Source organism: Psammomys obesus, unplaced genomic scaffold (assembly GCF_907164565.1).
Source record: "Psammomys obesus unplaced genomic scaffold, mPsaObe1.curated_primary_1811, whole genome shotgun sequence".
NCBI lineage: Eukaryota > Metazoa > Chordata > Mammalia > Rodentia > Muridae > Psammomys > Psammomys obesus.
In genome coordinates this window covers 2,701,400-2,720,278 of record NW_026590699.1, presented here as the reverse complement: position 1 = coordinate 2,720,278, position 18,879 = coordinate 2,701,400, and the positions used below count along the sequence as shown (strand labels likewise).

Here is an 18,879-nt window from a genome sequence, read left to right as displayed (position 1 = left end):
ACTCAGTGCTGGACCAGCAAGCCCCAGAGATCTGCCTGTCTCTGCCTCCCCAGTGCTGTTAGGTGATGTCACATCCTCCTGTGGAAGGCTGGGAATGCTCATCAGACAGAGGGTGTTTCTGTTTGGAGCACAGGGGGATAATTTTGCAGGTGAGTTGTGCCCCTGTCAATCTTTATCCCATGATGCATATGCTGTTCTCTCTGAGCCTCCTCTTATCAGCGTTCTAAATAACTGCATGAGGCCCACAGGCTTAGGGAAATGGGAGTTTGATGTACAGGGAATGGAATTGAGATTCTCAGCTAAATCTAACGAGAGAAGAGAATAAGATAAAATCCAGACTTTTACTGCGGGGTCCCTATAGGACTCGACTCTTCATAGATGGTCATGTCTCTGTTCCCTTGGCAAAGCCACCAATTTAGCAGCACAGAATCTGAATTACATGAAACTGTTTCCTCATACTCTGTGGAGGCTTTTCCGGGTAGTTATAAAAGCTACAGTAAAATTTTTTTCTTCTAATTTCCTTGAGACTCTGTGAGTCTGGCATTTGTAGCTCTAATATCTATCCACCATCCAGGATGCAGACAGGTTTTATCAAAAAGCCCCTTGGGGAGATGAGTGAAATATGCAGGAAATAAAGAAGTCAGAGAGGAGCAGATTGTGATCTTCCCCTGGGTGTACTGAGGGTAAGCTCCCAGCAATGATCAGGTTTGCTGTTAACCTCTGCTTGGATCCCAGTCTCCATTACAAATCATTTGCTGAAGGTTTTAAGGGGTTAAGTAAGACACAGGGGGTTTTACTAACACCCCTTCATGCTTGCAGGCAATACAAAATACATATTCAAAGAAGTACTTGATATCTCCAAGATTATAGTCTAGTAGAAAAAGCAAAACAAAAAAACTAAAAATATAGATAATAAAGTGAGTATTATTCTGCAATCAAGGAATAGCAAGTAACTTTCAGTTGTCAAAAGCAGCTCAGGTGTTCAGTCTGCAAAATGCTGTTGAGATGGCAACAAAGAAGGCAAGTTGCTGTCCGTAGTGAGGAAGGTAGAGACCCCGCAAGTGAGGGCGTATGGGTAGGATGTGGGGAATCACTCCTGCAATGCCCCGTGGTATGTGGTTTGCTGCAATTTCTTTGTCCTGTTCACATCATGACTGAGTATTGCACACCTTCCTTCAAAACGTACAGATCTCCATAATTATCACCAACTTTCCCCACCCATGTCATCTCCAAGATCACGACAAGAGCTGTCTAATTCACTGAAGATTACAAACCCAATTTTCACTTTGTGGATCCAAGATATGGGACTGAATAAGCTCAAGAGTAGGTGTCTACCTCCACTGAGGAAGGCAGTAATTGACATATGGGGCATACACTTCAGGCCGGAGTCCTTCATGAGAGACAAGTTTACTAGAGAGGGAAGAATAAGGTTCCATAAATTATGCTTGCTCTCTGTTTCGTAGCCCACAGTACCTGCAGGAGCTGAAGACCATCAAATCCACAGTCTTTTCCTTGAACGACTTCTGTCTGCCTACTCCATGAGCATGCTTTGTGTCTTTGCTCTATCCTATACCCAATATCACGCCTTATACATAGCACTTCTGCCTGTGCCCAATTCAGCTCTACTTTGTGTCTGGTGCTACAGAAAGACTCCAGGGCATCATATGCGGTAGACAAGTGCTCTACCACCAAGCTAGCGAGCTTGCCATGCTCTGCATGTTTTAACTGGTGGATTTTGGTCTTTTGAGCTAAGCTCAGAGGTCTCAGAGTACTAGCATCTTCTTTGAAAGTAAAGTCCACATGAAACACAAATTCTGTGCTTCATTTTTTCTTCCTTTTCTCCTTTTCAATAATTGTGGTTTCCTCTTTGTTTATTTGGTGTGTGTGTGAGTGTGTGTGTGTGTGTATGTGTGTGTCTATGTGTGTGTATATTATGGGTGTGGCACTGAGTAAGCAGAGTTGTATTTCAGTTTCTCTCCAATGCAGGATGACTCAGGGCCTCTCTGTGTTTGACAGAAGTCGCCGACTGTCTGTATCTCCTTATTTAGTTATTCATTTAAATTGGACTCATATTCTCCAAAGAAATATTGGACAAACACCCTGCATTTCAAGGCAGTGTTAAAAATGTCCAGACACAAAAAAAAAACAAAATGCGCAGAAGTTCTTGCCAGGCAAGAATGTCTAAAATACATTCAGAGTTGTTTCCACCCTCAAAGATGGAGGACTCCGGCAGTGCACCCCCGGGGTACTTGCCCTGAATTCTGAGTATGCCCAGAGACTAGCGTTAAACACCTCGAACTGTGTTTCACACCTCCAACCTCACTACTAGCGTTCACTGGCCCATTCTTGCATCCTCCTGTCCTCTCCTTGTTTTTGTCTTGAGTCAAATTATTTCTCCAGAATCAAGTCTCTTAAGGAAGATGAACCTTGAAGGATGTTTTCCAGGCCTCTCAAGACTGCACATTGTAAGTTGTATTTATTGTTTTGTTTTGTTTTGTTTTCATTTCCCTATTCCCAGACATTTTTTTTCTTTATTTGCTCTTATGTGTGATTTCAAAGCTGTGTTCCTTCTACTTATGCTGATGTTAACTGTTAAGAGGTAATAAACATAATTGTTTTGCAATGACTGTTTGTAAAAAATAGTTTGCAAAAATATTTAATAACAATATTTTCAAAATGATACATGCATTTGTCCTTTACCAAATAAAAGGAAGACAATGCCTCCTATGCTCAATTTATTTCTTTAAAATATTGTAGTGTGCTAACAAGGATATTAAATAGGATATTAAATAACAAGTGTAGTACTTAGAAAAGAGTGAGACAAGGTTTATCTTTTTTTTCAGGTGAGACAAAATATTATGATTAATTCTAATTTATGTTTCCTTGCAGAGAACTATGGGTTTTTAGAGGTTTACATTTCTTATTGATATATGCTCTATTGCAATAAAACCTGTGAGATTTAAGAGATTGTGTGAGATTAGAAAGGGCAAGGAGATTCTCAGAGCTCAGTGCAAACAGCCATGACTAAATAAAACTCTCATGCTAAACCCTAAACTCTCCTGAAATGTGAAGATTTATTAATAACCTTTCACTGTAGCCTTTTTAGTCCTGGAAAGGTGCTACAATGTAGCATAACAAATCACATTAGGGATCTCCTCGGATGGATCAGATTTCAAATTTGCATAAATTTGACTTAGAAGACAAAAGATAAAATGTCTACGTTTAGTGCACTTTTATTTTCTCTAGAAAATGTCATTTATAACTGTCCTGTCATAACATCTCAGCCAATTACTGAGCACACCACACAAGCCTTTCTCAAAGAGGTGAGTCCCCCTCCATTTCTAAGTTACTTCCTGTCGATGCACTCTTTTTACACAGGAACAGGAAGAGTTGATGATTATTGAGAAAAGTCCACCTCAGAATGTCAACCTGAACTGGGTCAAGCGAAGTCTTCCACTTGGAAGCATAGTTTTTACTACCCAGGCAGGTGCCTTGACAACATGGCGACTGTCCACTGGTGAGCGAGGACACACAAGTCACCACACCGTCCCATGACTTCACTATTTAATTCCTCATAGCCACAGTGGAAAAGTCTGCAACCAAAACAACATGGCCCAGTACCCTGGAGGCTGAGGAAGAAGGGTTGCAGGGTTGGGGTGAGCTGGGCTACACAATCAAATTCTGTCTCAAAACAAAACAAGCAACAAAATAAACAACATGAGATGCCTTCCAGAGAGACAGTATTAATGCACATTTCCTGCCTCCATGCAGGGCTACCCTCTTCTCTGAATCTCTGCCAGCATTTATCTTTCGTATTATGATAACAGTCATTCTAATAACAGCACAAGGGGAGACCTGCTCTTGATTTGACTTACCTTTTAGCTCACCACATTTGTTGTACACACACTCAACCTGCCTACCACATGCAGCCAAAGATAAATATGGCACAATGCAAAAATCATAAATTAATTAAAACTGTTATGAGACTTTTTTCCTTCTTTGTAGCTTGATTGCATGGTTCTCGGGGGTGAAATTTATAAATGGCAATGTTGTGTTACAATGTTGAAGGGTTTTATATCCCATAGCATGTAACTTATGATACCTTTCATATCAGCTATATTGACGTTGGGGTAGATGACAATAAAATTACAATGTGCGGCAGCAAAGAGCAATACCTCAGCTGCTTTCTGCCAAAAAAAAAAAAAAAGAGAAATGCTTGACTGTTATGAAGAAGGTCATCATGCCCAGTTGCCCATCTTTTTACCTTCCTACCAGTAACCCCATCCACAATTCTTCCCAGAGTCAGGAATCTCGACTAGTCCTGTGTGCTTGCCTGCAAAGGCATTCATCTATCCTGAGTGTTCTACCTCTTGTTTGCATGTACCAAGCACTGTTTGAGTAAATACTCTGGTTAAAAGGAAGGTCAGCGATTGTCTGTACTTGGCAGTACTGTAAACACAACCTTCCCTAGACCCTGCTGTTTGCATCTATTATTTTGAGAAAACTGAGGTACCCATTACATATATAACATTTTAAAGAGAAATAACTATAGTTTGAAAAAAGGTATGAAAGTGGAAATTATGTGTATATATAACTCACACTTAAGAATTTTTTTCCATATACCTACATACTTTTCTAAAGAAACAATGTTATAATGGGACATATTCATGACTAAAGAGAACACGCCAAAAATGTTTTCCAAATGCTAACATGTAACAAATTTACTTAAGTTTCAGTGTAAAACCGAGAGGAATACAGTGATATACAGTAATCAAGAATATTGTCCTCTTTCTGTATTTCCAGGAGTGGATAAGTACAGAAGGATTCTCTGAAAGACTCTCTGGGAGCATTCAGGCCCAGAACAAGTATTCTGGAGGAGATCAGTTATCACTGCTACAAGCTGTGTTAGCTTTGAGGAAACTCTGGCTGTGGACCTGAGTTACCTATATCAGGCGACAACAAAGCTTGACCATCTGGAGTTTGTAAATAGGCAACATTGTCTCTCGGGCCTTCTATAAACAAACACTTCCATAAAAACGCATGCATAAGTGACCTCTCTCAGCCTATGTGTGTAGGTAATGCTGAAGGACTGACTACGGGTTTTCAGTGTTTCTCAAGAGTTAACGCAACTGGTAGAGTCATACTGCTGACCAACCTTCAAAGGTGCTGTGCTTAAAGAATAGTTTGTAAAGGGAGCCCATTCTTTGGAAGCTTTGTATCATATGTCAGGTGGCATGCACCCTGGCCCATGTGTTCACATGTCCGCATGTCTCTTCAAGTCTTTTGGTGCACTAGCTTAGCTCTGCCTGCCCTCGCTCTACCTACCATCACAGCTGGGCAGGGCATGGTTCCACTGATGGTTCTTCTCACAGATGAGAGGCTCGTCATCACTCAGTGTGTACCCAGAGTCACAGCTGAAGGTCACGGTAGACCTGATACCAAAGTTACTGCCATGCCGATGACCATTTACAGGGATGCCCGGGTCCAGGCAGGAGTCGGATTCAAGAGTTACACCTGCAAGAGCAGAGAAAACACATGACTGAAAAGCCTTTCTGCCTAATTGGAAAACAAACACACACACAGACACACACTATATTATGAGCTATAATATATTCTCTGATATACAGACCCAGGGAATTCTCTAAGTGAACTCTCCATTACTGAATTGATTATTTAATATCCAACAGTCCATTAATGTGAAATGTAATGTCTCCAAATATTTGACCTTGTTTTTCAAATTAAAGAGTCATCTTGGTGTGTTCCTCTCCAGGTCATAGAGAATTGGTGCAACCTTGAATAATTCATTGATGTCTCCGAGTTTTACTTTGCTCCGCGGAAAATCAATGGGCTGTTAAGGGAACACCAGCCAGATCACATTCCAGCCCTTTTCCTTCCCTTCTCACCTCCCTTTCACACATTGCTTTTCAGTTAGGCTTTGGCAGCTGCCCTCCAGCATTCCTAGACCTGCACACCTACAGGCAAGCACACACATGGAACACAATTCTAAAACTACATTCTATAAATCTCCATTTTTAAAATCTACATGCCATCTGCCATTTGCCTATGCCATGAGAGAAGCTGGTGTATAAAAAGAACTAGGTCACCTCATCATGACGTTTTGCACCCTGCTTTATCATGATCTTTTCTAGAATAATCTATTCAAGAATGTGAGAACTGAGGAAGAGAGTGTCATTGCGATGTCGTTGTAGAAAAATGAAAACTCCCTTTCAGTGTACCCCTCCAGTAGCAAGCTCAGACACAGACTGTTATCTCAGGCTGCTCACCAAATGTCATGACAGGCTCTGGCAATCAGACTTTCAGGGCCCAACACTGACCTCCAGGATCCCGGGTCTGATGGTTTGGACGTTAGTAGAGTGAGGTGACTAGTAGAGATAGATTTTCCTTTCTGACCTTAAACATGTGATTCATAATATCCAAAGTAACTGTTTAAACCAAACACTATGACCCAAGAAGTGGTGGAACAGCAAGGCTACAAAGAGACTAGCTGCTGAAAGACAGCATGAAGGTACTGGGGCTTTCCCAAGGCTCAGTAGCATCCTGACATCTCTGGTGGATGATTCCTGAGAGTCAGGGCCATCCTGGTTATCCTCTGTGGGTGGTTCATGAACATAGTGATCACCCTAGTTATCCTCAGTGGGAGTTTCTTGAGGACAAAGACTATTCTGGCTATCTGCGGTGAGTATTTCTTGAGCTTGGGGCCCATTCTGGTTATGTAACCTGGGCATCTCCTCAAGACTATTCTGTTATACAGAGTAGTTTTCTAGCATCAGGACCATCCTGCTTACCCTGTGGCCTCTTAATTGCTGTATCAGTTCTGTCCAGCCTATGGGCATACAAGTGTAGAAGGAGATCAGCCACCCCTTCAGTGACTCCTTCAACCATGCCCATGTAGACACTATTACCTGAAGAACCTCCCCAGGCCTTCATTTTCTCTGCTGGAGGCTTACCCCCGGTGTGTTCCTTGTCACAGGATGGATAGAGTGTTCTTAGTCTGAGAAATCCTTTTTAGTTAACAACTGAGAAAAGGAATATGCTTAGGGCAGGATGGGAAATGTGTGAGCTTACAGAGCTTTGAAGAATCCAGAATTCATAGGGCTGTGACCAGAGTCTCCCAGGATAAAACCCAATGTGTATTTTCATTCATATTTTTAAAAGTTGGTGGTGGGTGAACAATGAGAGGACAAAAAGCAAATTGAAAAGAATTGTATGATTTTTACCAATAATTATTTTACTTAAATGGTCATTCTAAGTCCTTAAAAACAAAGGATCAGGGTTTCCATAGATACAAAGCATAGCAACACCAATTGTCCCACAGCAGGTGCTGTGGCCAGTGCCATTGAGTGTAAAAAAAAAAAAAAGTCTGTAGAAGTCTTACCTTTGTCTTTATGTCTTTCTTCTCTCCTCCTTCCCCTACTCTTCCCTCTCCTCCCCTGTCCTTCTCCTCCTCCTCTCCCCTCTCTTCCCCTCTCCTCTCCCCTCCCCTCTTCTCCTCTGCTCCACTTTCCTCCCCTCCACTCCTCTTCCCCTCCCCTCCTCTCATTTCATCTCATTTCTTCTTTTACCTCCTATTCTCTCTTCTCTTCTCTCTTCTTCCTTCCCTTCCTACTCCTTTTCCTTTATCTCCTCCCCACTTCTCTCTCTCTTCCCACTCCTCTTTTCTTCAAATTCTTTTCTTTCCTTTCTTTCTCTTGATTTCTTCTCACCTCCTCTCTCCCTTCTGCTCTCCTTTCCCCATTTTCCTCCCTTTTCCCTCTTCACTTTCTCTGTCAGCTATCTCTTCTCTCACCGTACACAAATCCATTTCTTCCATTTTCTATTAAAAACATGTTTGACACACATGACCTGAACAACATGCTCCCACATTGCTGATGTGGAAGAGCCCATGGGATGATGGCTTCATACAACATGGGGAGCTGTGTTTTCTGAGAAATGTTTACAGTGAAAAAATCATAATATATAATGAAACCCCTTTCCATACAAAATTTGCTTCAAAAAATGGAAAACTGTTAAGGGAAAGCAAACAGAACTTTGTGTTGATCAATCATCAGAAGAAAATTTAGAGACATCTACAACATCATATTGGATACCCATAGATGCTTTAGCCCATGCTTGTTTTTCGTTTTTTATTTAAAAAAAATACAGACTTGAGTTGAGCATTATGAAAACAATGTTTCTAATGTTGCATGTGTGTGTTGACTGTCATGAATTCAGTCTATTTGCCTAAAGCAGGGTTGGTCCAGGATTTCCCACAAAACTCACAAGCTGGAAAGCACAAACATGGCACTGCACAGTGGGTGACAGCAGCAAAGCCAGGCCTGTGAGGATGGGCTGAGACCATGCTGACCAGGCTTGCTGGGCAGGCACGCACCCACTGCGAGAGCTGTACCTTACCTGCTCTGGCCTCAGCCTTACATCACATGGAAAAGACACATCAGTGGATAGCTTTTAAGAGGAGAGATGCACTTCAATTCTGTTCTTTCTCAGGTGAAACATACAAGTGCTGATATTTGACCTAAATAAGATGCAAATATACTTCTTTTCATCATGTGGCCTTTGAGAACAGGTGACGATGAAAGTGCTCCTTTGTGAGTAAAGGCGGGTGACTGCTTTCATAGTCACCCTGTGTCTGTCACACCCCCATCTGTTTGACCTGTGTCTCGCTTTGTGTCATCTGTCAATCACAGATTGGGTTAATTAAGATGTCTACACGCACACCTTCCCTCCAAGAAGGTATAACTGGATACACACACACACACACGAGAACAAAATTTTTGTTCTCTTACATTTATTTATGTTTTAAGATATATTTTTATGTATACATATGAATATATTATGTGTGTATATTTCCCACATATATGGAGTACATAAAGAGTTCAGAAGAGTGTGATGTATCAGATACTCTGTAGCTGGAGTTACCGAAAATTTTAAACTGCCAGATATGGGAGCTGGGAACTGAACTCCAGTCCCTTGTAAGAGCAGCAAGTGCTCTTAACTGCTCTGCCATCTCTTCAGATGGCTTATAATGTGCATGTGTGTGTGTGTGTGTGTGTGTGTATATATATGTATATATATATATACATATATACATACATCCATGTACAGATATATATATAACACAAATAAGTTTTAATTAATTAACTGGCAATCCTTTGGTACCAGAGTTAGAACTTATCATTCATTTTTAATGAAAAATATGCATAACCGTACATGCACAAATATTTATATATGTAAAACATAGAGTAACACATTCAGAATGTTGCTACAGCTGACTAACAGAGGTTCTGGGCACAGGTCAGCAGAGCTGATGATGGAGGAAGAAGAGAGGCATGTACCCTGTTCACGCATGTATAAATCTGTGTGTATGTATAATATATAGCTGTCATTAAAATGTAAGCAATTTATTTTTGAGAAAAGGCTCAAAATAGGAACATCCATAAATATCCTGCCAGTGTTCCTTTGGGGCTGCAGTAAATTCCTGTCAGCCTCCTCTTCACTCTGTTTCATGTTAAGATACTCTTTATGGGGCTGTAACAGCATTGTTTCGGTTTGGGTTTTGGTTGACTCTTGTTAAAAACCCACTCTTATGGGGAAGCACCCTGGTGGCTGCCCAAAGTGTATTTATATAAATATGACTATAAAATAATACAGTTTCTCCTCATGACTTGAGAAGCTGAGACTCAGAGACAAACTGGAAAGGAAACTGAGCCTGGCTTGCTGAACATACTGCATCCATCATGGCCTACTGACTGCTAACTGCTTGCAGCAATCACTTGGCATTCGCTAGACACAGCTGGGGTTTACTTAAACCTTCCTACCTTTAATATAATGTTCGCCACCCTGGAAAACCCATTCACATGAACTCACAGACCAGGGTGTTCTGCCCAGCGCCCTGGCACTTGAGCCCACCCAGCACTCAAGAAACAGTTCCAGTAAAATGTCCTGATACCCTGAATTACTTCCGGCCACGTTATCTCTTCTAATATAATATATATTATAATTATATAGTATATGTATATATAATATGATATATAACATAATATATTTAACATTATAGAGTGTGTAGTATGTAATAATATAAGTACTACTGTAGTAGACTATATTAATGCATTTTGTACTAAGAGAATACAATTTTTCATTTGATGATTGTATTGTTTTACTTTGTAATAGGCAATTGCTATTTATTAGGGAACCTAAAACAAACCCCCACCCTCCAAAACACTCCATAGGAGACATTTTGAAACTACTTGATAAGTTGTCCATGAAGCCAGCCCGTTTGTCTCCACCCTTGAAGACAAGCACAAGCGCCCTTCCCACCTGGGTACAGTGTCTGGGCCTGGGTGCCAGCTGGTGGCCACTTACTCTCATAGTGGATGAGGAAGCCCACGCTGGACCGGCTGCTGTCGGTAGTAAAGAGCAGGTGCATGTAGTTTCCTGTGCTGATGAGGAACTGCGGTGCCTGGGTGCCATGGTACTCCCCAATCAGCGGGGACGAGCTGGCTGGCCCGTCCCGGACTTCCAGAGTATCATAATTGACTTCCGTCTGGAACCTGGGGAAAGCCAGGGAGGGTCATGTCAGCGCGCACACCCATCCGACTGTAGTCACCTCAAGTGAACATCATTGAAATAGACATGCATATCTCGTACTGTTTGCGAGAAGAGAGCACACTGTAAGCTCTCTACCATGTCTACTTTCTATCTGTGAAGAAACAGGCTATCAAGGTCACTGTCTACCTCCGAAAGAAAAAGACTGTGAATTATGTAAGTTCCCTTAGATGCGTAAGGAATAGAGAACTGATAAATGATGATAGCAGATGTTATATAGATGATAAATAATAAACAATTTGTGTATACATAATGTATATATATATATATATATCATATATAATAGATGCTACCCAGATAATTAAATGAAGAGATGATAGGTAGATAATAGACAATAGGTGATTCATAGATATATGATAGGTAGGTTACAGATTAAGAGAGTCAGATGATGTATCAATACAGTACAATCTTCTATAGTGGAACAATCTCTGATTAGGCATTTTACCATCTTTTTACAATCCTCTGTTTAACATATTATAGACATCTTAAAATAGACATACTGAAGAGGAATGCTCCCTTTAGGAAAGAGGGACTTCACAGCACATGATATTTAAATATTTTTCCTGAAAACCACACTGTGCTTTTTTTTATTCACACCAACCCCTGAGGGACCAACAGTGAACAAGCTGCTACTTGAGAAGCTCAGTGATGCTGTAACAATTTGGGAAAGCCAGAACGGCTTCCAGATAGTGTTTAACTCTGCTTGTACTTCCAGTGAATCCAGCCTGCAATTATATTTATATAAAGCTGAGGCACCCAGGTCCCCTTGGTGCAATGATGGTGCCATTCTGGGCACTGAGATAATTTCTTAAACGGGCCCATCTCATCCTCCAAGAGCTGAGTCTATTTCCAAGTGCTTCTTTTGGCTCTGAGGGAGCATCTCGGCATTGCATGCCTCTGACTCACTGGGTAATTCAGCCAAATGTGTCTCAGAGGCTGGGCCACAATTCTCCTGCTGGGCTCAAACTATCACTAGGAAGAGAAGGGATCCAGGGAGCTAGCTCAGTTTATTTGCACATCTCCACAACAGCAAAAGGATTCTGAGCCTCATTTAACAACACTGCCCTGATGATCATTAATGTAGATGTTCCTCTAAAAAGGTGCAATAATGTTATGTTCTCCAAGCAAACCAGGCTGCTACTCTGAGTTCTGTTCTTCCATACAGAGGAATTTAAACAATGTTTCTCAGGTGCCTAGACAGGATTGGGACACTAGGCTGATGGTCTCAGGCATGGTAGTGTCAGCTTTGATTTTATTATCTTTAACACCTGTTCTAAGGATGCTACAATACACCAGATATTTGAGTCCAAATTCCAGAAATCTGTAAAAGCATGGAGTCTTACACTTGGACCATCCTATCTTCATGGAAATACCTTCATGTCATTTTTAGCTAGGGCAGCAAGGACTGATAAAAACACACTTTGAAAACTATAACCTCTCATTGCTTATCATGACTTGGCAGCCTGGCATCTTCGCATGGCCAAACCATCTGTGGAGAATCCAAACCTTATTTGCACAAACCCAATATGAGCTATGAAGCAAGAACAAACTAAAACAGCATTTTACTAAACAGCAGTTCCTCTTCGAAAAACTAAGCACCGAGTACATCTAGGTTTAATGTCTAAAATTTCCAGAAATATTGGCACTCAAATAGAATTTACCCCAATATCATACCAAATAATACTAAAAATATTACACTAAGAAAAATTTAGCATGAATTTTTCTTTGGGAAACTGAAATGGTCAAATGAGACCATGAAATTAATAATTTTACTAAATGATATAAATCTGACCTGTGACTGGATCATGGGATGTTTTGTTCAACTTGTCCCCAATAAAAGAAAGCGTAAGAATTAGTAGAAAATCTAATTAGTAGAAAACATGTTAAAATACCTTACAGTTATTTTAATGATGAATGTTGCTGACATGGTCACTCACCATTTTCCCCTTTTTGGAGGAATTATCCTACTAAAAAGTAGGGTCATCAACAAAGGTGTTCATAATTATGAATAAAAATAATGAGTAATGATAGTTCAAATACCCTTTAAGACTTTCTCATCCTGATATTTTGAGTTGTTGGAAAACAAAGAAGAAGAAGTCACACATCTTGTGGTAACACACGAGGAGTGTTACAGCTCAGAGCACAAATTGTCAAGTCACTCAGAATCTAAACCTGTTTAGCAAAGATGCCTCCTTAGATTTCAAGTACAGGATTTTTGCACATATATAATTTTGTCTGTGTGTCCATATATTACACAAAATATACACATTTTCAGACATGAAATTGATTTCAGCGTTGAGACAAGTGGCCAAGCACCTCTTATCAGAACCTGAACAGTGTCCTCACTTTTGCATATTATTAAACGTGTTCAGATTGCCAAACCAGACTGTGTACGAGTTACTGTGGCTCATAGGTACTGGGGAGGTTCTAAATCTCTTGTATTGACCCTGCTACTGGCTCTGCAACTTTCAGCTGCCTCCAGATGGTGGTGGCCTCCCCAGAACTGGAGAAGTCTTTTCTGTGTTTTTCTGGAGGATCCAGAAGGGTCCAGACAGATAGGGAGCTACTTCCACGGAATATCACATAACAAGCTTCTAATTCCAAGTTCCAAATCCAGCCTCTAAGGAACCAGGAAAATGACAGTGCAGGATGTTCCCCCATTGGCAACCCAAAGGTAGACCTCACTGTGGCCATGGGATAGTAGGACCATGAGAAGGGCATGAGAAGCCTCATTCAAGATCTCCCTTGGGGATTGAACAATGTTCACACTTTGAGCTTTATTTACTTAACACACGAAGTGTAGCTGCAACTAAAGATCCCAGAGCAGTGGAAGAGGCTTTGATCTCACCTGTCAAATGTTATTTTGATGGAATGTCCTGGTTTTGCTTCAATGATCCATTCACAATTTAAAGAATCTTTGTAATATCCTGGCCATCCTGGAGGTAAGATGACCCCACTCAAAGCCGTCAGATGCCCACCACATGGAGCTAGAAGAGGACACACAAATCTGTCAAGAAAAAAGTCAAATCTAGAAAGGCACAACAATGCAGTCTCTCACTAGAAATGGGCTTTGTGTGGTCATTCATGGAAATCAGTGTTTCCATTAAACAAAACTCATTCCTTGGGAAACCATATGGGATGAAGCCAACAGGTGTATCCCACCTTCTTCTGGGCTTTATCGTTAGACTCTGCAAGGTTTTTCTGCTGTAATACCCTGGGTATGTGTGAGGTGTCTGTGTTAAATGACACTTTGCAGCTGCCTCCACCCTGCTGATCTGCACACAACCACCATCCGCATCTCACACAAGTACCTGCTCATCTACTTTTCAATAGTCTCAAGTGTAAAACAGATTTTTCTGAGATGGTGTGCTACTGCGCATATCCAAGCCAAGATGTGCTCATTGTGTTAATGACACACACAGATCATACATAATTGTTGATGAATGTTAACAAAACACAGCCAGTGTTTTGTTTTCAAATTCATTAAGCAACATGCTGGTTCTTTTGAGGCCTTTTATGACAAAATGGCCTGTGACTACAGAGAGAAGGGCCTTTGGGAAATACAAGCTAAGACTAGAGATCTTTATGGCCTGAGAGAGTGCTTAGATAAATTTTCTTGGGTAATTTATAGAACCCACTTTTTGTTTGGGTTCTTATTGATAGTTTATATCTTTGCTGGAGAAGACATCAATTTCAAAAAGACTTTAAACTTTATTATTGAGCTTTATTTTTAACTTTATAGTCCTAGAGTTCATGGTTTTGTGCACAATTATTTTCCCCACAATACTTGAGACTTTCACAAATATCACTGAGTCACAGCGAAGGATACAGGGGAGAGGCTGAGCTACTGCACAGAGAGCTCTGCTGTGAGGCCACATGATTTATAGCTGTCATGTTCTTGGCATTTGGGAATGTGCCAGAACAGTTGGTGTAAGACTCGATCCATCTGGAGCTATATTGTTAACTACAGTAATGTTTGTCTCTTGTGAACCCATCGTCTTTACGTCCACCCCACCCCAGGGTTATCATCAGAATCACTGGATCCTTTTTGCTAGTGGCATCAACAAGGAACTCATTCATACTCATCTTGGGTTATCTTTTAGCATTGATTATCATTAACTTAACCTCATAGATTTTTTTTTGTCTTTCCATTAACTTATTAAACTAAGTGTCAGTTTCCAGATTGTTTTCTTTTTGTCCTTCCTTGGACGCCTGCAAATACTACACTTGAAGTATAGCTTTAGGTATGATGCCTCACATTTGTGTACCCATCCCCGGTCACATCTGGGTATGTTTCTTCACATCAGGGTGCTCCATCACATCTAGGTGTGCTCTCTCCCATCTGTGTGCTCCCTCATATCTGGGTATCTGGGTCTCTGGCCTTACATCTGTGTATGTGCCTCAAATTCTTTCTAACTGAAAGAATTCTGCTGTGAGTTGTTCTGGGTGGGCTGGGCCCTGGGGTCCAGATTTCTTGTTGATTCTAGGTTTATTTTTATTAGTACTCATGGTACTTTAACTTCAGTACAAAAAAAAAAAAAAACATGGCTTGCATTGATTTTAAAATGTTTTACTTTGCTTTGTAAGCTAACAATGTGGGTTATTTAAAAAGTCAGTCTTGGGAAAACACAAGAATCAGGAGTGTTCTGTGTGACTGACAGGCTCTTTGTACATGACTGTTCCGTAAGGGGCATGAGGAACTGTATTCTGTAAGGAATGAGAGGATCTTCACATTTTGTAAGTGGCATGAGATTCCCCACATTGTGTATGGGGCATGACAGACTACATGTTCTGGAAGAGATGTGAGAGACGGCATATTGTGTAAGGAACAGCAGTGTTCCCACATTCTGAAAGGGGTGTGGCCTTCTGCATCCCTTAAGGCAGCACTTGATGTTCTTGCTCACTTCCTCCTGCCTTGCCCTTTCTTCTCTCCTGATTCGGATCCTGAAAGTTAAACTTTATTCAATTTCAGCATGTGCATCAATTGGGCACTCTATTCAACTATTATCAGAGCATTCACCTGCCCTGCCAGTGACACATTTGCAATCAGTAATTGGGTTTCCTGAACAGGAAAACTTCCAGACTCTGTCACCTGTTACCCTTCCTCTCTCCTAAAGGTTTGCTTTGTTAAACAAGCTCAGCTAGAGTTTGCATTTCACTGCATGGGGTTGGGCCTGGCTCTTCCTAAAAGGGAATGAATCCTCCACCAACTCTTTTTTTTAAATTTGATTATTATCATTTATTACAATCTATTCAATTTGTATACCGACTATACAAGGTCTATATATAGACCGACTATAAGGTCACCTCCCTTGTCTACTCCCAATCCCACCATCTTCTCCCTATGCCCCTCCCCTAGTCTACTGAAGGAGGAGGTCCTCCTCCCCTTCTACTTGACCCTAGCCTATCAGGTATCATCAGGACTGGTTGCATTGCCTTCCTCTGTGGCCTGGCAAGGCTATACCCCCCAAGAGGCAGAGATCCAAGAACTGGCCCCTGAGATCATGCCAGAGAAAGTCCCTGCTCCTCTTACTAGGTCCCCCCCCCTTGGAGACTGAGTCTATGGGCTACATCTGAGCCAGGGTATTAGGTCCTCTCAATGCATTGTTCTTGGTTGGGGTATCACTCTCTTCAGGGCCCCCAGGGCTCAGTTTTTATGGCTCTGTTGGTCTCCTTTTGGAGCACTTGTTCCCTCCTGGTCTTTTTATATTCCCCTTCTTTCCTAAGATTCCCTGAATTCTGCCCAAAGTTTGGCTGAGTCTCAGCCTCTGCTTCTATACCTTGATCAGTAGAGTCTTTCAGAGGCTGTCTGTGGTAGGCTCCTGTCCTGTTCCCAATCTTCTCCTGCTTCCGATGTCTATCACAATTGTCCTTTTGAATGAGGATTGAGCATCTTCCCTAGGATCTTCCTTATTGTTTAGGTGCATAAATTTGAGTATGTTTATCCTACATTATACGGTTAATATCCACTTATGAGTGAGTAAATACCATGTGTGTTGTTCTGCTTCTGGGTTACCTCACTTAAGATGATCTTTTCTAGTTCTCACCATTTGCCTACAAATTTCATGATTTCTTTGTTTTTAAAAGCTGAACAGTATTCCATTGTGTAAATGTACCACAATTTCTGTATTCTTCCCTCCACTAAGGGACATCTAGGTTGCTCTACCAACTTTTAATGTGATTGGCAGCTTCCCCTTTTACCAGACTTTTCATCCCGCCTTGATTCAGTCCATTTACTCTCCTCGTCCTCTCAGGCAAATGTTCACCTTGCAGCTTGCACGCATTCCTATACAGTTTATTGCTCACAGTGGCACAAGATAATTGTTGGTAGATGAGAGCAGGTGCTAGAGCCTTGTTATCTTAAACATCTTTATCAACAAAGCATTCATGCTTCAAAGTCAACAGAAATGCTTGGGCAGAACAGTGTCTGCAAACACGATTACCCATGTCAACTTGAGAGTCCACAAGTGTGAATTTACCTGCTTACAGAGGATTAAAAACCATCATGTGGTTCTATAATTCTATAATATGTGACATACAAAATTTACATGGTATGTGTTTGATAGATCAAAATTCTCTTATTGTAGTAAATATTTTTATTTTTTATGTTATCCATTTATACCTAGAGGTGATATTCATAATTCAACAAAGTGGTAGACAGTTTATAGAAGCAACTAGAACACTATTCTACACCTTGCCAGAACCCAAAGAGGTAACGACAAGGACCTGATTAGACACATTCTGCCCCTAAGGATACCCATGCTCCAATACATGGCCCTAGATGCATGTACATATAGGCAGAAGAGTTGGTGGGTTTTAAGAAAAGGATTACATGAAGTTGGGAGGAGAAAGTAGTAGGTGGGAGATAGAAATGTGGGGGATGGAATGAGGGTAGATTTGAGAAAAATGCATTACATGCATTTATAAAATTCTCAAACATTTTTTTAATTTATAAAAGAGTGAGAATCACAGCCAAACTTTGGGCAGAACACAGGGAGTCATAGGAAAGAGTAAGGGAATAAAAGGAACCAGAGTGGACAGAAGCTCCATTAGACGACCAACAAATCCGGGCCCATAGGGCCTGCAGAGACTGATGCACCAATCAAGAACCATGCATAAAGAGGACCTAGATCCTCTACTCAGATGTAGCCAATAGGCAGCTCAGTCTCCACGTGGGTTCCCTAGAAAGAGGAGTTAAGGTGGTCTCTGACATCGACTCTGCTGCCTGAGGTGATCGCATCCCCCTGGTTGGGAACATTGCCAGGCCATAGAGGAAGTGGATGCAAGCAGTCCTAATGAGACTTAATAGGCTGGGGACAGATGGTAGGGAAGGAGGGCTCCCTCTTTCTGAGAAATAGGGAAGGAAATTGGGAGAAAAAGGGAGGGAGGGTGGAGAACATGAGGGAGGGGGCTACAATTGGGATGTAAAGTGAATAAATTATAAAATATAATAAAATAAAATCTAATAATAAAAATAAAAGAGTAATTCTGAAGGTGGGACTAGGGTAAGTCCACCCTGACTAGATTCACACCCCTCTAAAATATTGAAGAACATCTGTGGTGGTAGGGCTGGGGCAGAACGAGGCCATCCTGCTATTGGCTGCTCTTCAGTGGTCTAATCTACACATTGAGTCAAGCTCAGCTTAGACTTCTTGCAGGGCACAGGACTGGTGACATTATGCCATGCTTTTTTTTTTCTGCCCTGTAGAGCACAGGGGATGGAGTTGGATAGGGAAGCAATCCTCAATTTACATAACTCTTTTCTATTTACTTATTAAAAAGAAACGTGATAACATTAGAAAAAATAGAAACAGAAATACAGTGAAACTATTTCCTTATAACTTTAATTAGAAAATAGCTCTTAACACCTTTTAGCTTTTTGTTAACATGAGCTATTACGTTTTTAGATATTCTCAGCCATGGTATATCATGACTCATTATATATGTTCCTGTGGTATTAAGTAGCACAGTTATGTTTTAAATGGTTTCATTAGCGTGCATATTTTGTGTAATCCATCCTCTCACATGATAAGGTTTTAGTAATGTTCTTTGATCTTACAAAATTTGCAGTGGTAGGTGATCCCTGGCATTTGGATACAACATAATTACCCAAACAAACCTTATGGTTTGAGCTTTCTGTGTTTCTAAGTCTTGTTCTTACAGCTGTTCAAATAACATTCATCAGCAGCATCATTTGTGGTTGCCAGAGTACTTTGTGGTATTATTCTATTATTTTAAAAACACAGGCCATGGCTC

At 41.0% G+C, this 18,879-nt stretch overlaps 1 protein-coding gene across 1 annotated transcript in view; it reads right to left on the bottom strand.

Moving 5' to 3' along the window:
* The window catches only part of Csmd1 (CUB and Sushi multiple domains 1), a 1,555,059-nt gene that overhangs the window by 307,161 nt on the left and 1,229,019 nt on the right, over window positions 1-18,879 (bottom strand). The window contains exons 16-18 of the mRNA XM_055608400.1: window positions 13,472-13,610; window positions 10,381-10,568; window positions 5,326-5,514 (exon numbers count right to left, since the gene is read on the bottom strand). Coding sequence (XP_055464375.1) covers window positions 5,326-5,514; window positions 10,381-10,568; window positions 13,472-13,610 — 516 coding nt within the window. The remainder of the gene's footprint in view (window positions 1-5,325; window positions 5,515-10,380; window positions 10,569-13,471; window positions 13,611-18,879) is intronic.